General features: G+C 28.3%; 1 protein-coding gene across 9 annotated transcripts in view; it reads right to left on the reverse strand.

Annotated features, from left to right (window-relative positions):
• The window catches only part of Sh_1 (potassium voltage-gated channel protein Shaker), a 390,305-nt gene that overhangs the window by 12,323 nt on the left and 352,103 nt on the right, over positions 1–25,879 (reverse strand). For 2 of the 9 annotated variants that reach the window (XM_011179085.3, XM_011179089.3), the window contains exons 9-12: positions 18,799–18,928; positions 13,457–13,647; positions 10,370–10,771; positions 1,851–7,812 (exon numbers count right to left, since the gene is read on the reverse strand). In XM_011179085.3, the coding sequence (XP_011177387.1) occupies positions 10,377–10,771; positions 13,457–13,647; positions 18,799–18,928 (716 nt within the window). In that variant the 3' untranslated portion in view covers positions 1,851–7,812; positions 10,370–10,376. Of the gene's footprint in view, positions 1–1,850; positions 7,813–10,369; positions 10,772–13,456; positions 13,648–18,798; positions 18,929–25,879 lie in introns of those variants that run through there. The other 7 variants (XM_054231436.1, XM_054231435.1, XM_054231433.1 and 4 more) reach the window with 6 other exon arrangements.

A 25,879-nucleotide genomic window follows, 5' to 3' on the forward strand; every position in this document is an offset into this window, starting at 1 on the left:
AAAAAGAAAGATGAGCAACAAATAATACGCTATTTAATTATTTAATAGAATATTTCAATAAATAATATTTCAGCTATTTTTTAAATATATTTTAATTCAATTGAGATTTTTTCAAATTTGTTTACGATAACTTTGCACTAAGCCACTAGCTAGCTAAATTAATTAATTAATTAATTCATTAATTAAATGTACAAAAATTTACACAATTCCAAGAACCTAGTACAACTTAACTGTAATTACGTACTTTTACACTAACAACTAGGCACTAGACTAAATTAATTAACTTTTTACAATTTGTTTACGTTTTTGCTTAATTTTTTATTTTTTTTTTGCTTTTGCTTTTCAATTATTAACTTTTAAATGAAATTCACATGTTTTTGTTTTGTTTGTTTCATTTCATAAATAAATTTTTATTCTTCATTCTTCTCTTATTTGCATTCAATATATATTACATTTGTTTGACGTAAATTAATTTAATTTAATTTAATTTAATTTCTTACTCACATTTGTTTTTGTTTTTACTCTCTTAACTATTTACAATACATAACTAACAATTTTTACACGTTCACACAATTAAATTTCATTACATTTTCCATTACTGTTGTTTTTAATTACTTTTTGTTTTTGTTGTTTTATTTTATTTTTTTTGTTTTTGGTACACATAAGAAAAATTTTCAACTTCACATCGCAACTTATTTGGTTTTATTTTAAATTATTATTTTTTTTTTTGATTTTTTTTTTAATTTCGCTATTTACTCATTTAATTAATTAGTTTTTTGTTTTCGTTATTTGTTTATATAATTAATTATATTTTTGAACACATTTATTCCAAATTTAAACATTTAGTTAAGCTTTGTTTGTTGCATAACTCGCTCAAGAGACATACTATCGAACAACAAATGAATGCAGTTTGGCTGTATGGTGAGGGTAGGGGAGGAGGGAGCTTAGTAGTGGGGCAACGAACGACGCGTTTGCGGCGCACTAAGGAAGTTGAAGGAGCACAAAGTAGTTAGTTTTAGTTTAAGACTATAACGGTTTCGGCTTTTTAAAATAATTTCAAGTTTTTTGTTTTGCTCGCCAGTTGCGCTGCTCTAACCTCACTTTTCTCTACATAACCTATTATCTCACTTCAGCAAACATATGTATATTACATACGCGTTTGAACTAATTTTGTGATATGCAAAATTTTTAGAGTAGCCGACGTTAAATAAAAGCGAAACTTCTTGAAATTTCGAAAAATCGTTAAATCTAACTGTCACGTACTTGCTTTCGAAACTATTTTGAGAGCATATCTTCCACATTCTTCCTATTCAGTGTATTTCTTCCTACTTCTAATAAAACTGTTTTACATTTGTACAAAGTGTTTGTGTTTTTGTTTTTGTTAAGCGTTGATTATTATTATTTTTGTTCATTGTTTTGTAATTTTAAATATTGTTGATTCATAATATCAGCTGTAAATATTTACAGTAAGTCATTAAGATTTTAAGTGCGGGCTATTACTGAACGAGTAGGGTGTCCGCTGAAGAGAGTTCAAGTACATAAAACTAAAATGGATTAATACGAAGTACAAAAACTTTCGAAAATAGTAAATTGTACTTAAAAGAAATCTTTCGATTTAAGTGTCCGTAATCTCAAATCTGTTTCATATATTAAAACTCCAAAAATATTACAATTTACATTAAGAAACTTTCAAACTTTTAGGCTACGAATTAACTATCGCAAACGGTAATTTGATTATTAAAAGCTCTGAAGCATGCTGCTTACTAATTGGTTCCGTGAAGAAGCTTTCACTATTTTGAGCGCTAAATAGGCTCAATTTGAGTTAGAGCTCAATTGGTTCTCGGAGAGTGTATGTACATATGTAATCTAAGGGACAAAAAAGCTTTCACAATTTGAGATGTGTGAGTTACGAACTCAGAGCTTTATGACGCAAAAAAAATTTAGATAAAAGTAGATGCTCTGTAGATCCGTAAATCAGGAAAATTCTTCTAGTCATATTTTCATGATGATCCGAATCGTGAAAGTATCCGTTTTCTGATATATAAACCTATAAGCGAAAACATGTCAGAAGTCCACTCTCAATTTTTCAAGCTTTTGTTATAGAGAAAACTATTTCGAAAATCATTTCACTATATCAAAGGATTTTCATAATTCTAGATAGTTTGCTGAGTTTATCTTGTCTATTGACATGTGTTCCTAGAAGCATGAAGCTGTCTTCCATGAGATATGGGATTTTTTGAGAAGCTTGATACAACATTTATAATTAAAAGCTACAGAGGATATCAAATGGGATAAGATCCACAAGATTGGACGGGAATTATATTCAAACTATTTGTAGTAGATGGGTTCAAGAGTTGATTAAGATATATCCACCAGCCGAATATTTTTATTGATTTTCGTCAGATTGAGATTAAAAAAAAATTGTTTAAAGGTTAAAAAATCCAGAGGAACCTGAGAATTATCAACATCAATAATAAACAATAGCCGAAGATTATTTGAAAATTTCAGAGTTTCTATATATGTATGTTGATGGCTCAATATTTTCTAAACGATCTATTTGATTTACTTTAAAAAGATCAGTAATAAAAAAAAACAATTTTGAATTGCAACTTCTAAGAAAAAAAGCACAAGTGCACGTGAGCTTTGTGAAATCAACTCTACTTCAGCAGCAGAATAACCGTTACTCGTTCAATAAAACACTCGTAGGCATAATATTTTCCACATGAGCGAACTACAAAGCGTCATTTAGGTTTATGTGTGTGAACTTTACGAAAATTTTCAAATAAAAAAATTAAAAAAAAATGAAGAAACTGCTGTGCAAGCTACTGCGTGTTTGAGTAAAAAGTTTGTTTTTTCAAAGTTTCTGTATATTTATTTTAGTTTTTCATAGGAGTTAGAGGTGCATAGGCCTCTTAAGTGTCAAGCGAAATAGTCTGTTGGTTTGTTGTTGTAGTTGTTGTTGGCGTATTTGTGTGTTTTGCTATATGTGTATGAGTGCGTGGACGGTATTCAAAGCTGTTGAATTTACATTTTACTTTTACATACATTTATGCATTAAATTAATTTATTGTAGTTATTGAATTTATTTATTTTTTTAATTATTATTAGCAATAATTTGTCTTTATATATTTTTTATGCATTAAATTTAATATTTACATATATTTAAACTTAATTTTATTTTAATTTTTTTTTTTTAATACATATCTTTGGTAGTTTTTTTTTGTTTTTGTATGTAATTATTTATTTATTTATTTTTTTAGCTATTTTTTATGGTTTTTGGTTTTTCTCCTATGTACACAATAACATTTTGATATTTAATTTACAAATAGTGCAACTTAAAAAAATTGCATATTTTCAGTCATCATTTTTGTGTGTGAGTGTGTGTGTATATGTGTGTTTATGCTTGTATATATACTCGTATATATAAATTGTTGTTGCTCTGTTGCGGGTGATTTGATGAGTCAAATTGTGACGAAAAATCTGCTGGAAAAAAATAAAAGTAGACATTTGTATGTATGTTTGTACACAAATTGTGGCTAAGTGAGCGGCAAGCAAGAGAAAATTTTAGCTTTATTGTGGCATGTTGGAAAAAGCTTGCTGGCATTAGTGTTAAGCTTTTAAATAAATATTCAACGTATTTGAAAATTAATAATTGTTATAATTAAAGCACACACACTGCTATGTTAATTATGCCGCCTTGTAGTTGCTGTAATAGTTTGTAATTTTTTATTTATTTTTAGCATTAAATTTGTAAGTATGTATGTATGTGTGTAGACGATCATAAGAGCGGTTAACGGTTCGTTTGTTTTGTTTGTTAAACTCTATTTATATATTTTGTAATTGTTTATACATATCTTGCAGTTGATTTGTTTGTTTCTATGTTTTTTTCGTTTGGGTTGCTGACACATGAATTTTACACCTTTTTTCCATTTTGTACTTTTATCATTTATTTTCATCGTGGGGTTAAAGAGTGTCAAGTTCTAACTGTTTTCCAAATTAATTTCATAAAAACAGTTATTTAAAAAGATAATAACTCTAGTTCTCATTATAATGGTATTTGTAAGCAACGTAGTGGAACTGACATGGTATTTTTAGTCATTGTATGTGGTTTCCTAAGGATCGTATCTCTCCCAAGATTAGTGTAACTGAAATAGCCACTTCGTAAAATCTTAAGATCTTCACACTCCTCATAGAGAGAACTCAATATAGATCTTAATATAGAACTAAATGTGTATATGTAGATCATCGATCTCAAGATCAAGAATCAAAGAGATTTTACTATTTGATCACTTCTTTATAAGATCTTAAATCAAGTCATCTTAATGTAGAACTAAATATGATTCTGTATATCACTGATCTAATGCAGGAACACAACATATTTTACTATTTGAGAATTCCTTCTAATTTAACATCTTCTGAAAATGGTGCTAAGATAAAATCTTTTCGGCGATTTCGGACTAATAGTACTCAGAAGATTTCCTTATATATGATATACTAGATATTTGACTAGACTCTCACAGTGTATTTTTAGGCGAATCTCCACTCTACAAATAGAAGCAATTGATATGTACATATGTATATAGGGAACATTCAGAACTTTAATTATAGTCAGAGATCCCACTAGGAATTCGTGTTTTCTCAAGACATCCAATAGACATTTAGTAACGGAAGTTGTGGTATGAATTCAGAGTTTAATTTGAAATTTATTTTGTGAAATAATTTCATCTCTTCTGCCCAAATTTCCAAGAGAGAGTAGAGATATACTCGGCATAATGATTAGACATAAAATTAGTTCTTATGACTTTGCGGATCGCAAAAATTTTTATACCTTTATGTAGATACTTTCCTATCGAGTATAATCTGGAAATTTGATCATTTAGTTTTAATAAGACGAATGATGTGGCCTACGAATTTGATAAGAAACTTTCGTAATAAATCGTAGACAAAGAGTTTATACTCAAAGTTTATTAAGTCCACAATGTTATTGGATATTTTCACTTATGGATATGGCTTAATCTCAAGACGCAATAGGTTCAGTACATAGCTATCGGAAAGACCAAAAACAAAAGCCACTATCTACGAATTTCCAAATCTCAATTTAAGTTTTCGCCAGTTTTACACTACCGTTGCTTACGTTGCTTAAAATAACTGTCGGAAAATTTATCTCGAACTTCATCTACTAATTGAATTCCTCTAAACAAGTTCTGCTAAATTTGTATTTTTGTTTGTTTCAGGATTTCGTGGGTGGTATCAGTGTATGCAGTGGGTGGGTGATTGTTATTTCATTGAAAAGCCTGAAGTTTTCCTACAATGTTTTACATATGTACTCGTATTGTATGTATGTATCATCTGTATTTGTTCGATATTTTTCACTGTTTATTAAAATCTGCCTACTAAATCAGCGATTTGTTTTTCCATTGTTGTTTTTGTTATAGTTTTCTGTTGTCAGTGTTTTGCATAATTTATAGTATTTTACAATATTCATTTATTACTGTTTAAAGTTTGTGTGTGAGTGTGTGTGTGTTTAGAATTTGCTTTTCGGTTTAAGTTAGAGTAAGTTATGCATATGTTATTAATGGCTTGCTTTTTATTTTTATATATGTACATATATATAATTTGTTTTTGTTTTTTATTTCTTTGTTTTTTTTTTGCTTTTGTATTTTGCTATATCTTACTTTGATACCCTAGTAATTTATCTATTAACGGCAGTTTATTTCTTAAGGGATTTACATTATTTAAAAAAAAAATGAGTTATTTGCAATAGTAGTACTTGTATTGTAGTATGTAGGCGATAAAGCTCATTGAGCGCGCGAAAGCGAAGCTTTCTGTTTAGCCAAGAATATAGTGTTAAAAATGAAATTATTTCAAAATTAAAAATTTAAGAATTTGTAATTATTTTTAAGTTTTAGTTGCTTTGACAAGACTTTCTGGTTTTTTATACATGTGAGTACTTGTTTGCTTGGAGTAGGTTTGAGTTGTTGTGAAAATTTGTTGTTGTGTTTTTTTTGTTGAGTATTTAGTAGTTTGAAATAAAAAAATGTCTGTATTTATTTTCCCATTATTTAAAGTTTTTTTGCGTTTCTGAAACATTGTAATCTTACGCGCTTCGTTATAGTATGGTATATTGAAAGGTTTTATGTCGATCTTTTCTATTAAATTATGGCAAAATTTAAAAGTACTTTGAAATTAAAACAAGACTGGCAAACTTTTACCGTCCATTTTTGGAGTTTTTTAATCTCATAATAATGAAAAAAAAAATTTTAATGCACGAAAAGATGTTTAACCCTTACTTTACTCTCACATCTCATTATGCTGAAGCTAATAAATATATTTATTTATTTATTGACTTCTTAAGGGTTAATAACATTTGCGAAATTTTTATGACGATACAATTTTTAACTTAATTTCAAAATTAGGAATATCGAATATTTTCTTAAAGAATGGTGTTCGTATAAGGGTTAATTTTCCATTAAAACATTTTAAAATAGTTTAAAAATTTTACAGCGGCTGTTATTTTAATAATTTTTTTTCTATTTACAAGGTTAAAATATTTAAGTCAATTGCTTAAGGGTTCATTTAACGAACTTAGTTTTTAAAAAAATTGACTGACAGTAAATAATCTTAAAAAAAATATTCTTTTCTGTCCTTAAGGGTTAAAATGTTAAGCCTTTTAAAAGTAGTTGGTTGTTGAAGGGTTAATTTACCAAATAATTTCGCTGAATCATTTTTATAAAATATATTTTTTATCTACTCACAAGGGTTAAAATATCTAAACCTGTTTAAAATATCTAAACCTGTTTAAAAGGGTTAATTTAAAGTAATTAGTATTAAAAATTGTCGCTAAAAATAATTGAGCATTTCAATTTGACAAAGGTTAGATTTTTAATTTAATTTATTTTTAAACACTTTAAATATGGGTTTCAGTCACTCAAGGGTTAATTGAAATATTTTAAACAAATTATTTGCTGATCGCACAGCATAAAGGGCAAGTAATATGTTTTCCACGAAATCTTCGAAAATTAATTTTTCGTTACATAAATCCATACAATTTCAAGAGAGTCTGCAAGTTGCAGCAGTTTCAAAACAATATTTTGTGTGTGTGTGTGTTTGTGAGAGCAAGTGTTTTCACATATGTTGCTTCCTACAATCTTCGCTACTTTCTTACATAATGCGTATGCTTGCGTTAGCAGTCTTTTCCGTGTTCTATACATTTACATATTCATATATGAATATAATACATATGCATGCCTGCCCTTTGCATTGCCGAAATTTCATTTAATTTGTTTTTGTTGTCGCTACTAAACAATCTATTATTTACACTAGTCCCCATTGAAATTGGTGTCTGATTTGCACGACGTTGAATTGAAGCTGCATTTAACTAAACGCCTAGTAACTGCTTAGACTGCTGCGCATGTCTCTATTTAAATTTGTTGTTGTTGGCTTGTTTGCTTGTGTGGGTGTGTGTGTAACTATGTGTGTGTGTGAGTTTTGTTTACAATTTTCTGATATTTTCGATGTTTTTTGCAGTTTTCTGTTTTTGAATTCATGTTTTTTTTTGGTTTGGTTTTAGTTAAATGTTTTTTTTGTTTGCTTTGCTTTCCATATTTTGTTTGTTTGTTTAGTGTAAGTTAAATTTTTGTTTTATTTTAATTATTATTTTTTGCTTGCTTAATTTTTGGTTTTTGTTAGTTTCAATTTGAATTAATTTAATTATTTGTCTACTTAAATTTAATTAAACAGCTTTTGTAGTCGTTTCTGGCATCCAACGTAACATTTCACAAGGCCAAATTAGAGCACGTATCGTCTTTTTTACTGAGTTAGCGGCAAAAGAGGAGAAATGGCAAATTGGAAAAGAACAAATTGTTTTCGTTTTAATTCAAAAGCAGCTGAAGCATGCAGTGTGTGACAAGACACATCATTGACATAATTAAATTAAAAATTTTCGAATAAAAAAATATATATTTTTTTATAAAAATTGGATTCTTTAAAATTCATAAAATTTGTTTTTTTTTTCAAAACATTTAGTGCTAGAACTGAACAAAATTATAAATTGCGAAATTTCATAGCTAAAAAAATACCAAAAATTCTAGGAAGCGTTTCAAAAGTGATAGCGTGCAAAGGAACCATACAGACAAAGAAAAGTATTTTGAAAAAAAAATATCATGAAAAGAAATAATATTTATAATTACTCTTCAACACTGACTAAAGTAATTAAGCATTTCAAAATAATGCAACTATAGTATATTGGAACTATAGTAGATCATACCATAAACACTGTCTATTGACCATTGAAAAGCAGCTAACTTATGACTTTCGACCCCATTGTTCTAGCCTCAAAATTAAAGTTGGAGAAGTTTAAAGTGAAATACTATACCAGAATTATAACAGAAATTAGAGGATTTGATAAACTTGAATAGATTTACCTATATCAACTTATTGGGACTTATATCAGTTGGATTATATTTGAAAATCGTCTTAAACTTAAATATGGTAAAAACATATTTTCAAAACGTGTTTTACAGAAAATAATATACCATAATCTGTTGTAAGATATACTAGAATATGAGTAATGAACGGAAGAACCTTATAATTACCGATTCATACCTTGATAACCAGTAATCATTGTTTTACCAAACAAGTAGTATCACTGAGCAAAGATCTTTTCAAGATAGCGATAGCCTGAGAGCAACTACTTACTCCTAACTGTGTGCGCCGACTGAATGACTTTTCTAGATAAAGATGTACATAATCTGCAGGATAATCCGATCCAATTTTTGTCTTCTAATGAACCGGCCGAGTTTATAAATTTTGTACAGGGTTCCCAAGTATACACTTGGAATATTGCAATCTTAAATACATGAATCAAATAAATTGATGAACAAGCGGTATAAAAGTCTATTTCGAACTAGTTTACTGCCGCATAATTTAATGACTTATTGAATTACTCAAAAAATGCTTTGCAAAAAAATTTGATAATTTTGACACTTTAAAATTGAGCTCCAGAAGTATTGTCTCGATAACCAATCTAATGGCATCGCTGATATCCAGAAACTCTAAACACTCTAGATCTAGCTCTGGGGCAGTATCCAATTGTTGACGAAAGCTTAGAATGGTGTTGATATTAAAATTCAAAATTTATGGTCTGAACTTGAAACTATTGTGAATATATAATACAGGTCTGAATGGCTAGGACTTTGTGAAAGTAGAAATGCATTGCTATCAAGGAAGTGCGAAAAAAATTAGGATTTTACAACTACAACTTTGCTTCCGCCGTTTTCCAATAGATGTCTCTAGGGTCAAGTACTGGTCGGTCAAATCGATTTTTTTTATATCGATCAAAATATTTGTAGAGATCTGTTTGCATCCCAAACTTATTCTCAACTGAAAATGTCACTTTTTGAGCCGAATTCTCGACATTTGCGGGACATTTTGCATTTCTTTTTTAATTCCAAGAAAAGTGCGGCTGAGGCTCATCGAATGCTTTCGGATAAGTACGGTAAGGCTGTCCTAAGTAAAAAAAGACTTAAATTTACAAAAAAAAAAAAAACAGCGGAAGCAAAGTTGTAGACCTAATAGATTACATGGAGAGTCTGAAGCGAATTGAACTTCGAAAAATGTATGATATAAATATATATATTTATTTTTTTTCACTTTTCACTAAACCTTATAAAAGAACATCTACCCTGCGACGTTCTAATTTAGAGATGACTGTTAGATTTTGTTTAAGGGTGAATCGAACAACAACTGGTATAAATGCAATAGACTGGTATAATGAAATACAGCTGGAATAGCAAATACATTAATGAGGTATCCATATACATACTCTATTATACAGGATAATTTTTTTTCCTTTTAGATGTAAATTTTTTGATAAGAGAGTGAAACCTATACATAGCAAGCATTAGAAAACGACTAAAAAAATATTTGAGCTTTTAACAAATGAAATAAAATAATAAATATTTTCTAATTTTAATAAAAAATACTCTCTTCTTCTGTTTCAACCGAGAAATTCCTGTTAATATTGGTTTTTAGTAAACAAAGTTAATAAGATTTTAGTAGCAATATTATTGGTAGGCACTGTAAGACGGTATAGGCGCGCGAGCATGTTTACTGGTACATATCTACATATGTATGTAACTAGTTACGTTATTACAACAACAATATAAATGTTAATACACACACAAGAACATTGAAATTGAAATATGCAGTTACAGGTAGGAAAATATACAAATATACAGTTACATTACAAGTGGAATGGTTGCACCAACGAAAATCGAAAAAAAAATCGCTTACTATCACAACTCATAGTACATACGATTATGTACATATATGTATGCAGTTATGTATTTGTTTGGTTAATCGCACTCACCCAGTAGTCAAACGTCGGTTTCGATACTAACGGCCAGGGCATTATTATGCCTTAGCGTTGTTGTTGTTGTCGTTAGGTTATTGCCACCAGTGACGCTTGTTGCGGATTGCTTATAACCATTTTGTTGTTGCTGCTGCAGTTGCAGCGTTTGTTGTTGCTGCTGTTGATGCTGCTGCGGCGACGCTTGCTGCATGGACGCTTGCTGTTGTTGTAACTGCTGCTGCTGTTGCTGCTGTAGTTGTTGCTGCTTTTCCATCAATTGTTGTTGTGCTCCTAAAAATGGAGCCACCGCACGACCAGGATGCATTTCACTCAATCCTGGCGTTGATTCAACACCATCATCCAAATCCATCATATCCGATGAGGATTCAGATAACGATGATTTCTTTAAATGTTGACCTACTTGTGAATGTACGATTAGGGGGGATTTTATTTTGGGTGAGGAAATGTATCGAAGGCAGAGAGAGGGGAAGAAAGTGGATTCGGGACGAAGAATATGTTTCAAGGTTCAGGTTTGGAAAGGAAATGGGTTGGTGTGTAGGATATTGGATTGGATTGGCGGAATGATGAAGGGTTGTTAAGGCGAGACAAGTGGTTGTTAAGAGAGAGAAGAAGGAAATATGTTGAAAATTAACCAGAAAATTTTGCAAAAGCGTCGCAAAAATAAACACCTCAGTGCACTTTTTCAACTAGCCCTTTGTATGTATGTATATGTACACATATGTATTTGGTAGTGTGTGGATGTGTGAGTGTACGGAATTTTGATGATTGATTTACTTTAAATACGATAATTTAAAAATCTCTATGCTTCATACAATTGCCGAATAACCTCAAAATCGTAATATTAGTATTTAAATGCGTTAATGTACAAATAGTACAAAAGTACAAAATAATGACATGGCAACATGCTTCAACCTTCCAAGGTAAACTGAAAGCGAAAATTCATTTAATATGAAGTGTCTGAAGTGATATTTTGACAGTTTGACAAAATGTAGATCGTTGCATTTAGTTTTTTTTTCGTGAAAACAAACTACACTTGATTTTTAATACTCAGACATTTCATTGGCTGGTAATTATATTTAGTCCTTTATATCTCACAAGGACTTCAATACACTCTGAATGATGTAAGAGCTCATCATCTAGGAACAAACTCAGACTACCTTATGGCATTTAGAGATTAGTAACAGATAAACAGTAATGAATCTTCGCAAAAACTTGAGAACTTGGAGTTTGCTTGATTCTCAATAAAAACACTTTAAAGTAGCAACAAGTTTGCATGTCTCGAAAAGGAACAATCGCTTGAATATTGAAGTTTGCCATATAGCTTCCCGGTCTTCGAACACGTTTTTGTCTCTTTAGCCTAATATATGTAACTGCATGGAATTTGTTGCCGATGTCTAATTCATAATTAATTCATAGATCATCCTACTATTACAATAAAAATAATTTGAATTGAAATTTGTACATCAGAATTCTTTTAAAACTCAAGGGCTTTATTCCAATCCTACGAGGTTGGCCTAGTTTTTCTACTGATTCACAAATTTGATTTATGGACTATCATAATTTGTTTATGTGCTTGTACAATCAGTCTCAATTTTAGGTAAAAAATTGGAAAAATACCGTTAGTTCTTAAACTACATCTCTTTGAAGTTGAGAGTATTTAAAACCATATAGGATGCACCTATTGACTTGGTTCGGATATATGTAGGTGATATATATGTAACTACAAATTTTGAGGTTATGTGCAAACTGAATTCGTATACATAAATTTCAATTTGAATTATAATTTTAAAGAGCAAAGAGAGAGAGATATTCCACTTATTTGATGATGCCAAAAGTAATCGAAAGCTTACACTTTTCATCACAAAATTCTAAAATAATTTTCAAAAATAAAAAAATACCTTCAGAAAAAAATGAAGAAAAATGCGATAAAACAATTGAAATAATTATGTGAAAATTTATTATAAATCGCTATATTTTGTGGTTGGGAATATAATTTTGAATACTTATTTTTTAGCTAAAAAAACCCCGGTATGGAGTTTTTAATATTTTTCTACTTGTTAGAGTTTTTTTTCTTATTTTAATTTTTTTTCAGAACTATTTACATACTCTTTGTATTTCCCTGCCATCGATTTTTTTAATACTAATAAAATACCTTTTTTGTAATGGAAGATTATGACTTCCAATTCAGAAACAGATCGAATTTTACTAACTTGTATACGCTGTCACGGATTCCTAATTTTTATGACAAAGAATCAGCTTTATTTGCAAAAACTATTTTAGAGATTTTGTTAAAGGAGTTGTAAGCTTTCATGTACTTTAGATTTTATCAAATATGATGGAGTCATGAATTTAGAAAATTGAAAATCTCAAAAACTGCAGCAAAATTAAAATTAACAAGACAATTATTTCCTCGACCAAATACAAGAATTTATCATTACTTTACGGAATAATTCCGTAATTCAAACAAATGTTACTAATTTTTTCTATATACAGGGTCCCAAAATTTATTCTTGTAAAAATAACCAGTTCAAAAAATGCTTTATAGATTTTGTTAAAGAAGTTGTAAGCTTTATTTTCTAATTTCGGTTTTATTAAATTTGGTTGGTGAAGTGAATTATAATTTTGTGATATAAAACAATTTAATAAGATTTAAGAAATTCGAAAATTTCTCACGAAATTTTTAGAGATTATTTCCTACTTTTTAGGAACAATTCATAGGAAGATTGAAACACATGTATATAAGGCTTATGAGGACGGAAAACGTGAGATATGCTACTTTCATTTTGTGGATAGATTTTTTGGTTAAGTTTAACCAATTTTAGTTCTTTCCTTAAAATACTGATTTCAAGAAACTAATTTCAAAATTGTTTCAAGTTAAAATGTAGAAATGAGTTAATTTTTGTTAAAATTCAAGAATTCCCTAAATAATACCAAATATTGTGTAAATGTAACTGTTTATGTAAATGTGTGTGTGTGTGTTTTAAAGAGTGTAGTAATCTCCCGTATACATACGATACATTGCAATGCACATAGTACATATTGTAGAAAGTTCATTAAAATGTCATTTAATCAAAAAGTACTTACCTAATGTACCTGGTAAATATGGACAACTAGTAACGTGATTAAAGTTTTGGCTCTGCATCTCCTCTTGATCCGTTTCGCGGTGATAGAAGTAATTGAAATTACTGACGATAACTGGTACCGGGAGAGCGATTGTCAAGACACCAGCAATGGCACACAGTGATCCCACGATTTTACCCCAAACACCGACGGGTCTGTTGTTTCAAATTATTTTGCGCATATATAAGTATTTTTTTTTTTGTTTGTCACGTTTTCGTCGAGTATTATCGTTTAATTGCAAAATATTTGTTGGTATTTTGCCATATTTATATTATGTTTTTGTTTTTGCGGTGTATATAGTTGATTTGCGTTTTCATACGATTTTGCGTGAGACCATTCATTCATTCATTCACATATGATTGATTAACGTGCGATAAATATCGATTTTAGTCGATTCGATACGATTTTCAATTTCGATTGCATTTTCGATTACGTTTGACAATTTGAAGTTTTTGATTTGAATTGTTGTTTTTTTTTGGTATTTTTTTAATTTTTTATTTTTGATTTTTTTGATTTGGCATTTGTGATGAAGTACGATGTATAACGAACGAGAACGAACGATAATAAAATGAAAATACAAATATATAAAAATGTAAAGTAAAATTTCTTAAACTGATTTTGGTTTTTTCATATATGTAAATAAGTATAAAAAATATCGAGAACGATATATATTCATATACATATAATATATGATTTATAAAAATACATTAAACATATAAAGTAAAATTAAAAAAAAAAACATTTTTAGTTACAAATAAGAGAATATATATACTACGTTGAGAGATTCATTTTTGCATTTGGAAGTAGGAGGAATAAGTAGTAGAGATGTTGACAACGATTGTTAAATTGTAAAAATTATAAATATATATATAGATTAAGTTATATTTTCAGGTGATGTATCGAAAAAAATCGTGTGAATAGCATATAATATATACAGTGACGTTATATGAGCGGAATACGTTGAATGTGACGAGACACTACTTATTGTAATATAGTTTGAGAGGAGCGGTGAGAGAGCAAGAGCGAGAGTGGTTGATAGATAGTAGGTAGATAGCGAGAGATCGTAGTTTTTTATAATATTTGATATGTAAAATGTGAGTTTATGTTTTATTGTATTGCGATCTTTTCTATATATGAGTATAGTGCTTTCAATGCTGATTATATTTTCTTTAAATTTATAATTGAATTAATATTTACATAATTTTATGATGTTACATGCAAGCTTCTTATAATGAATATTTTTGTGAATTTATATGGGATGTCTATAGCGTTGGATGAGTACTTTGCTGGGTGAATTTTTAGGAGAATACGAGAATGTGTTTTTTTGGTAAGGATTTTATAATGTAAGTTTATCAGAATGGCGAGCATATTCATTCATATTTTATCTGAAAGAATAATTAACTAGAAACAGAAGATTGAAACGCTGTTAGGCTCCAAGGGAGTTTTATTTTAACGTAGTGGAGACTAACTTTTAATCTGAGTTTACCGCTAGTGGTAGCAATTCAGATGGATAAAGTCTCACCATTTACGAATGAGCTAGAGCTAACAAAAATTCGCCAAGCAAACCGCAATGTTCTCTCAGACAAGCGGTGTAATATCGAAATATATATTTCTCAAAAGAATTCGTACTGAGCTGCTGAAAGGATACACATCGTTTATAATGCTTTGAAGCTTATTTTGAGTGCCAACTGTCGGCTAGATTATTTTTAATACAAGATCGCGTGGTCTAATAGCACACTTCATAGGTTTAGGCTTTAAGAAGTCTATAAAAATCGATCGTCTCTTCGGCTGTATATTAAAATATAACAGATCTGTTGGAATGAAACGGAAAGCAAGAAATGGTATGAAGACTTGTCTTATTGCTTCAGAAACTAGTATGGTATCTCAAGAAATGTTTATAGCTTCGATTAACAGTATAAAATAAACTTTTATTATTTCATATCTTGTTCAGAGAACAATATTTGTAGAGCAAAAATAATATATTACAAATAAGGAAGCTTTCGAAGAAGACAACAAATTCGAATATCCTTATAGACAGACATTGTAGATCTTGAGTCACTTCACTCCAAAATTTTATTATAATATCCATTACTTTAGGAAGAACTTTAAATCCTGTTATAAAGTTTTAAATAAACAGTGGGAAATACTGGCGAAACAAATGTTTTTGGTACATATCGACTATATAGTAGAGTAGCAATGTACACAGTGAAATATATTAAAAGCGAATGTGTGATTTATGCATGATATGATTTCTCTTTAACCATGAATATATAAGCCTGTACAACATATTCATTTATATCTTTTGTATAAATATATTGTATGTACAAACATATAACGGTATATTCTCAAAAGAAACACATGATTTAACATTTATAGAAAATAAAATGAAGCAAAATAAACGAACAGAACATGGCATAAAAATAGTATACTAAATGAGAATAAAAAAATAATATGGTTAGTCCAATAAATGACACAAATTTTCTCAATCAAATAATTTGCGCATTTTTACCATCAATTAAGTGAAAGGAAAAAAAAGAGCAATTTAACTTTTAGCCATCACAACTTTTGCCAGATTTTAATCATAATAAAGCATAAAGCATAATAAATTTTAAACATGCCCACATGCACAGAACAAAATTGATTTAGTTATTCAATAAAGAAACGATAACAGCATCATTCGGAATTGTTGAAAATTTTGTAAATAGTGAGTGATTTTGAAGTTGAATTTAATTCGTAGTGATTTAAAAATTTACTAGAAATAGTAGAGTGCTTGAAATAGAGTACTCATCGGTGGTTAGAGGGTCCAAAATTTAATATGATCTGAGATAAGATTCGCATATAATTTTGATATGATTAGTTATATTTTTTTCGCTACAGATCTTTGGATTGTTATACAGATAGTGTGTATTCAAAACCCTCCTTCGTCTAGTGGAATATTTTTTTAGAAAACTCATTATTTCCAATTGGGTTTACAGAAATACATACGATGTAATCATATGGTAATTTCAATCTTAAATCCAGTTAAGTTGAATCCATATCAATATTCGAATAATATTGAAGGTTAAAACACTTAAGCAGTACTACGAAATTTAAAGTCAAAAACTTTTACTTTATTTGGAAGCCTGGTTATGGACTGTGTTTCAATCAATGAGTTTGATTTTGTCTCCGTTTTAATTTGTCTCCATAAAATATAGATGAAAGATATTTAAACCATTTGAGATTCAGTTCCAACACTGTCCATATATAAACTATATATCCGCTTTTTAAGATATTTATTTATAGATAGTCAACAACGAATTTAATTATTAAATATGTCTTAAAAAATTCGGAGAACTTTAAGTAATTATTCATTCATATGTGGAATGCAAATATTTTTTTAAATATCTTTGCGTACATTTAATGTCCAGCTATTGGATATATAAAGTAAGGTTGCTTGAAATTATGTTAAACTACATTCAGTGTTGTTTTTGTAAAACGATTTGATGATTTAATTTAGTAAGTTTATTGATTTGGAGTTCAAATCAGTTCAAATCTATGGTTTCCTGTGTGGGACCAATATTGACAATACTAAAACATATTTCTTAGTAAAAAATATGGTTTTTAAAAAATTATTTTTATAATAGATGTAATTAGGGCAACAGCAACGAGTTATTAAATTATTAAAAATATTAAAATTGAGAATTGTGTAGAAACTGGGCTTTAATTTCAGTGGAGATTCGAATGAATACTAAGAAAATTAGAAGAAGAAGAATCTTGTTCTTAAAACATGGAGTTTTCAGGTCATTAATTTTTGATTTTTTATTTAAGATTTTTAAAGTTTTTTGCCACATAGAGCATACTTATTAAGAGAGGAAAAGGTCCTTAAACCAAGTCTTTGAGGGATTTGTAGATATTTCCTAATGTATTAATCTATAAAGGATATGAACGAAATATATGATCGCATAATAATGTTTTTCAATATGTATAGAAAAAATTAATAATATTTTAAAATTGTTTTTCAATGAATTATTTTCATAAAATTGCATTCCCACTAAAGATTATTAAATATTATATTTTAATAAATATTATTTATTTTTGCAAAATTTTTGAAAAAGGTGTCATTTCTGAAACCAAGTGTGAACTCAGCTTAATACATGGGTGAGTGGAATTATGGATTTATATGGGTGAAAGCGCGAACGAACCAAGAAAGGAAATCAAGGTGTGATGATGCAGAAGAATAGTAAGTAAAAGAAATGAACAAGTGCAATGTGTTGTAGTTGTTGTGCACACCTGCCTGCTTATTTATTGTTGTTGTTCTTTTTTTCAAATAAATGTTTCAGCGCAGTTAGATGAGTGATTACGAGTGTGTGTGTTTTAACAATTTAGGGCGCTTGACGAAAGACGAAAGGAAGGCGGATGGATAGTAAAAATGTAATTGAATGAAATCATGGAAGCTTATCGAATGTTGTGTATAAGAGAAAACGATTTGGATGCAATTGGTGAGTGAGTGAGTGTCAGTTGGAAATGTATGTATGTATGTATGCATGTACATATATTGAATGGCTGTTAATGCAGGCGCGATGCAAGTACATATGTATGTATGTATGTATGAATTATGAAAATAGAAATGCGAATTGTTGTTATACAAATGTTAATGTTTGTATGTGTGAGTGATATGATTATTGAAGATAAAGATGCGACAGATGAGTTCGAATGCAAATCTATTGTTTTGAAATTGTAAAGTGATTTCGCACAATATTTATATATTTTTTTTGTGATGATGATGTGAAACGCTAAATTCAACTGAACTGAATGCTTTTTGTATAGCTAAGTATTTCAATAAGCGATTTGCACACGTTTGCAAGAATTTGCAAAACAAAAGAAATACAAATTACAAGCTTATATGGGTGAATTTTGGAGCTGGAAGAAATGAAACGTAGTGGCAAAATTAATTACGTAAATTACATAGAAAAAATTTTTTAAATTTTTATTAAATTTTTAAAAATTTTTTTTTAATTTTTTTAATTTTAAATTTTTATTTAAATTTTTTAAATTTTTTTTAATTTTTGTAATATTTTTTTCTAATTTTTTTTTTAATTTTTTAATTTTTAAAATATTTTTTTTTAATTTCGCCACTTAATTTCATTGCTTCAGTAAGCAAAATAAAATTTGTATATTTTCAATTTAAAAATCGAAAAATTATATATTCATGTAGTATAAGTATACGCAGCAAATGAACTTATGCGAAAAGTTAACAAAAAAAATTATATAATAGATACTAGTTAAATAGTAAGTGAAAATAATTAATATTAGTAGATTTTGCATACGTCATGTCACCATATCCAACGGTTGTCATGGTAACGACAGCCCACCAAAATGCATCGGGTATGGACTTGAAGAAGGAATTTTCGCTTCCAGCTTCCGCAAAATAAACCGCCGATGAGAAGAGTACAACGCCTAAAATCAAACAAATCTATTGGTTTCTTCGCTATGATTGTTGTTGCAAGGAAAAATAGTGAATTTGTCTTTTTTTTTACTGAAGGAATTAGTTGAGGATGAGGGGATTTAAAAAAGGGATTATTAAGGGAAATGAGTAGAAATATGCATAAAGGAGTGAAGGTTGATGAAAAGCAAAGTATGGATGAGAGAGGTATGATATAATGGTGGCTTTTTAAGTAAGGAGACTTTGGGTTTGGCGGGCGATTTTCAAATATTTATGAATTAATTTGTTATCATGTATGGTTTATATGAGGGATATTCAATTAAGTAAGTAGTAGTAGTTCTGTATTGGCAGTATTTATTATTAATTTTATTTTTTAGTAATGATGTTGGTACTGTTAGTGGCATTGAATGGTATTTGGTGTAGAAATCTGTTAGTAATGTAAGGATATTTTTTCATAAATTTCTTTTTGGAAACATAATTCAGTGTTTACTTTTACTTGTACTTTGTCATAGAACGCGCTAAATTTTTGAATGCTTAAAATTAATTTTTTTTTGTTGAAAATACCGATTTTCTTGCAGCAAATATTGATTTGCTTTTCGGTAATATTTTTGTGGTTTTGAAGATGATATATCAAAAACGGATTTTTGTTTTCAATTGATAAGCTTGAACAGCATAGCAAATTATATTGTTTAAATATTTTTATAATTTTATTTTTCGCATTAAAAGAAAGCAATGTACTATAAGTACGTATCCCAAGCAGAATTTATGTGAAAGTTTCTTTTTTTTTAATTTAATTTAATAAATTATTTTTATGATTTTTTCTTAAGAAAAATATATTTTTTTTTGAAAAAAAAGAGAAAAGCAAAGAACGGATAAGATTTAAAACCAACAGACAATATATATATGATTTGTTAAGCGCGCCCGACTATCGAATTCCAACACTTAATTCTATAAAAGGGATAAGATATTGAATAGAAGATTTTATGCGATGTCATGTGTCTGGAAGTAATGTCATAAACATTAAAATTCCTATAAATTTTTGTTTATGTATGAAAAAAGTGCTTTTCGTTGCTCTTCCTTAAAATTTAGTCACTAACACATTTTTATCAATTAATATTGCTAAGCACCGAAGTACAAACAAATTAGCATTTGGCAGGAGTTCACTGGACATTTTTTTTTTGAAATATTCGCCCTCTTCATGAAATATGGTGATACGTTGCAAAATAGAATTTCACTTGTTAAGAATCTGTATTTTTTATTTTTGAATACGAAGAAAATGTATTATGTTCTGCTTGGGCTAAATTATTGATATTCATGCAATCGAGAAACAAAAAATTCAAAATAAATAAATGAAATTTGCTTAATATTTGACAAATAATAATTGACTAAATTACACAAAAGAGTTGATTACAAATGAATGTGACAAAATTAAATAAATAAAATCATAACCGAAAATCCATTCAGCACTAAAACAATTTGTTGTTGGCACATAATATTTGTAAACACAACACGCACACGCACACACAGCACTTTATACAATATTTAATATTCAATATTTAAATTGTTCTTTTCAACACATACACGTACACATGATTTGTTAGAATAAATGAAATATTTTACAATTGTATACGCACAACCAAAAATTAACCGAAAATGTCACATTTAATATATTGAATAACTGGCGTACAACGAAACGACACTGAAGGTAGCCACAGTGTGATGCATATGCAACACAATGCATATTTGGTGACACAGAGGCACACAGAAATGACTTGCTTATTAATATTATATGTTTTTTTTTATATACGCTTTTTTAATTATTTATATTTTTTTGTTTTTAGTTTGCACAGTTTAGAAATCAAAACATTTAATTATGAATAAATAATTAAATAAAAAAAATACAAAGAGATACATAAGAGTTTGAGAAAATAGGTATTTTGGTAATATAGTGATAGCTGCAGTAAAAGTACAGATCCTTCACAACAAAGTAGCACGACGATATGCAGACATTTGTACAGTTAACAATATTAATATTATAGCATATTGTCAATAAGCATCAGGGACGGTCATTTTGAGTACAAGAAATTTAATGGAGTTGCAAAGAAATTATTATTTTTAATTTAATGGATAAAATTGTGTTTATTTAAGATATTTTACGCAAATTCTCTATATGAGATTTAAGTTTTGTTTAATAAGTAAAGAAAAACAATTTAAACTTTAAATTAAATATTTATATACAAAATGTTACTTTTTTCAAGCTCAAAATTAAATATGTGGTCATTTCATATCATGTCATGCCATGTCTTGTCTTGTCTTGACGTGTCTTGTCTTGTCTTGTCATGTCATGTCATGTCATGTCATGTCATGTCTTGTCTTGTCTTGTCATGTTTTGTCTTGTCCTGTCTTGTCCTGTCTTGTCCTCTCTTGTTTTGTCTTGTCTTGTCTTGTCTTGTCTTGTCTTGTCTTGTCTTGACTTGTCTTGTCTTGTCTTGACTTGTCTTGTCTTGTCTTGTCTTGTCTTATCTTGTCTTGTCTTGTCTTGTGTTTACTTGTCCTCTCTTGCCCTGTTATGTCTTTTCTTGTCTTGACATTAGAAAATCGAAAAGGTTTTCTTGCAATTTTTCACAATTTTTTGCAATATTTTTATTTTCAAAATTAACTTCAAATTTAAATTTTATTTTCAATATATTAACCGTCCCTGACATTTATTTAATTATTTATTAAATTTTCCATAGTTTACATTAACTAATTGGTTTTTTTTTTTTTTTTATGTAATTTTGCAATTTTATGTAAGTATACCTCATATCACCATATCCCACTGTGGTCATGGTAACCACTGCCCACCAAAATGCGTCTGGTATGGATTTGAAGAAGGACATTTCGGCACCAGCTTCCGCAAAATAAACCGCCGAAGAGAATAGAACAACGCCTACGTTACGGCACGGGGTACGACGTCATACACGAGCATTATTATTCCCATGTACACAGACAAATCAATCAAGGCAATGTGAGTGAATTTGTTCAGATATATATATATATTTTTTCATATATATTGTTTGCGTTTTAAGGATAAGCGGTAAATGGATGAAGGAAATGTTAAAATCATTAGTGAAATTACAAAATTGTATTGTAAAAGGCAAATAATTTGATAAAGATAATGTATATAAATAGTTGTAAATTTGATTTTTAAATACTTCAGTTTAAATTCTGCTTGGAATTTTGCAAAATATTTCACTATCAAGTTTTTTATATAAAAAAAAAATACTTTTTTTTATATAAGCTACAAGCATAAGAGCACACAAATATTTACAAATAATATTTTTATTTTTCTAAGATTTTGTATATAAATATTTTTTTTTTACTCATATGTGTACTGTATTTGCTTTGTTAACCACAATGACTTGTCGTTAAGAACCACAAGTTATTTAAAAATAATAACTATAATATATAGTATATGCGCATATTTATGCATAAAAATATTTTTTAAAGTTAACTACATAAAAACAAACTGAAAATTTTGATTATTTTAAACTTTTAGCAACAAGTTAAATTGAACATTTCACTAAAAGTAAATAAAAAAATTTTATGAATTGCTGATAAACTTTAATTTAACTATTATATTAACTAAGTAGCTAGTCTACAGAAAATATAAATTAAACAAACTGTTGTAAAACAAATTCTTTTGTGCACTTATTAACAAAGAACTGAGTAAGAGTCTAGTTTTGGGTAGCGCAAAAGGTGGGATTGAAAAAATATATTTGTATTTAAAAACTATGTTTTATGTGTTTAATTATGTTGTTGGTTTGTTTGTTTTCGCATATAATTTCAGGTTAACTAAATGTGCAAATCATATAGAAAAACTGCAACTAAAATACTATTAAATTCATATAAAAAATTTCATTTCAAAACTAACTATTTCACTAATAGTAGCCATAGTAAGTTTTTGCATACAAACAATTTATACTGAACCTTTTTTCTGAGAATACTACAATATATGCATTGTACGTTTTCTTTTTCGCTGAAAAATAAACTAAATATTATTTAGTTGGTTATTGCGCTACAAAAAAAAATTATTGATAATATTTCGTTGGCAATATATACTATTTCTGTAGGCATGTACATAGCGTGGCTGTTTTGTAACTTATTTAGTAAAGCTACTAAATGTTAGTTTTCTAATACTCGTATGCGTATTTTGTATTTGTATAGCGGCATTAAATATATGTATTTATAATATATAAATAACTTTTTACTTAATTTATTAACATGTTTAGTATATTTTTAACATATATTTAGCGTCACGTAGAAACACATTAGCTAAACTCTACAGCACAGGCATTAACTCACAAAATATTTATTGTTTTATTTAATATGTTTATGTAAATTTTGTAGTAACATTGAAATAGTTGGTAGAAAGAGTTTAATGGATAGAGAAGAGATTACGTGTCGTCACAAGAAATTCTATGTCACACTAAACGTTTTATTTGCACTGTCAAAGTTTTTTTAACTAAACATTTCAGTTATTATGTGTCACCCTGCCGTTTAACTAGTCAAAGCTGATTTTTTCAATTGTCCTTTGAAATATAATATGAAAATAAATAAATGGCAAGTAAACGAAACAGTTTTTGTAAAAGTTGCCTAAAGAGCTCATATTTTAATTAATTTCTTCGGTACAGACGTGATGCATTGAAAAGGCGAAGTGGAACTTTCGCATGCATTAATAATGCATATTTAGTTCGTTGAAAGTGATTCAAAATATGCCGGAACCTCACATAGGAAAGTCGTTAAGATGCTAAAAAAGTAATAATTTAAAGTTAAATTGAAAGTTAGATGTGATTAGAAGACTAACATATTTTGAAAATGTACTTTTCCTAAGAAAACACAGTGAATTTCGACTGACTTCATAAATATACATCTGATTGTAGTTAAAATTTTACGTGAAGGTGCTGGTATATGTTTCTTTGGATATCATTTAAAAATAAATGGTACGAGATATTCTTCTTTGAAGAAAATAGTGGTCAAGTTCAAGTAAAAAATTACTGTAAGATAATTTACTTTGAATGTTAGTACACTGAATTGGAATATTGTAAATTTCATAAATAATTTTGATAAGGAAATCCTCGATTATCATCCAATTATCCACTTATAATTATTATTGTCCTAAGGCACTTGGATGCATACATATAAAGAAGGAATTATAGACTTTCGAACTAATTTTTTATCAATTTTAAGGAGCACACCTAGTGTGAAATTTCAAAAAAAATTTATAGTAGTAGTAGTAATAGTTTTTGATTTATAGCAATTTAAAGAGCAGCCGCTCGGAAACAGTGAAACGATCATTTAATCTTTAAACGTGTTTTTCTCGAAACAGCATTTTCCGAATTTGCTGCAGTGATTACTCAAAAACAAATGATCCGATCACTATCGAATTTTTTTTACATGTTCTATATATATTTCGCCGTACAATGACCTATCGATTTTTGAACTGATCAAAAAATCGAATTTTGGCAGGCCAAAAACGACCGAAATCTTGGGTAAAATTTGACTATTTTGTTTAAACGCCGCCATATTGTCAATTTTTTTTATCGTAGGTCATTGTACAGACAATATTATCTAGTTTAAGGATAAGTTTTTTTAGATTTCATCCACGGAGAAGGCCGGAATCACTGTAGCAATGAAGGACCGTTGGAGATCGACTATAACTTAAAAAATACTTAAGTTTTTTCTTCAAAAATTTCACTATATATTCTTGAAAAATGTACAAATATATTCTTAAAATTTTGAAATAATTGATAAAGTATTTTTTGTAAAAAAACTTCCCAAAAATCACCTTTTTTTAGGCCATTACACTAGGTGTGCTCCTTAACCCTATGGACCATATTTATAGTACCCTACAATATATTTTAGAAATCACTAAGTGAATACAATTATAAGAGAATTTGACTATACTAATTGTCTAAAGTGTAAATTGTTGTTTAAATTTACCGTTTGACCTACCAGTCCTTTATATGTGTCCGTTACATCGCATGGATTTTACGTTACTGGTCAAAAGTCATTAGTATGTGGTAAAGTGGTAAATGTTAATATTAGTAGTTAGTAATATTTATAAACGCTACGCTAAGCTATTTAATTTTGTTGATTAGTAATATTAACGGGGTGCATATTCGTAAACTTTTGGTTTTGTAATATTAATTATGTATTAATCTAACGAAAGGAATGGTGAATAGACGACGAATTGCTAATACGACGAATTAATAATATCACTATATTTAAAATATTTTCTTAAATTTCAGCTAATATTTTAACATAAATTATTTTTTTCCTCATTTAATTTCACTCAATTAATTTGATATTAAAGCTAAGTGAACACAATTTCATTTAATTTGACTAATTATCAGAATTTTTAAAAATTAATTTATAAGATTTCCGTATATATATTTAATTTGTACTTAATTTCATTCTAATTATCAAATAATTTTTTTATCAACTCTAAATTAATTAAATAAATTAATCGATGTTCATTCAATTCGCTCTACTTTAAATATTTAAATTAATTTTAATTAATTAACTAATTTAGATCAATTAAAACTCAATTAAGTTAAATATTTTTTAATTAAAATTTATACAAAATATTATAGTTTTACAGAATTTTCTTTAATTATTCCAATTGAACAATATTATTGGCATCAGTGAAAAAAGAAAATTTGATTCAAGTCAAATTCATAAATTTTATTTTTATTTATTTGATTAAATGATTAAATAATATTGAATAAATTATATTAAAAAATTCTCCATTATTGTTTACTCATCCATTTACCATTCTTTTCGCGTTATTTTTTGTTATTTTCTTTCTTTTTATTAAATTTGCTTGAGGCAACTACAAACTGATAGCAACTAAACAATTACGACGTTTATTAATTACAACGATGATTTAGACGACTATTAATTTAGTACGAATATTTAATGCT

This window comes from Zeugodacus cucurbitae, chromosome 5 (genome assembly GCF_028554725.1).
Source record: "Zeugodacus cucurbitae isolate PBARC_wt_2022May chromosome 5, idZeuCucr1.2, whole genome shotgun sequence".
Lineage (NCBI taxonomy): Eukaryota > Metazoa > Arthropoda > Insecta > Diptera > Tephritidae > Zeugodacus > Zeugodacus cucurbitae.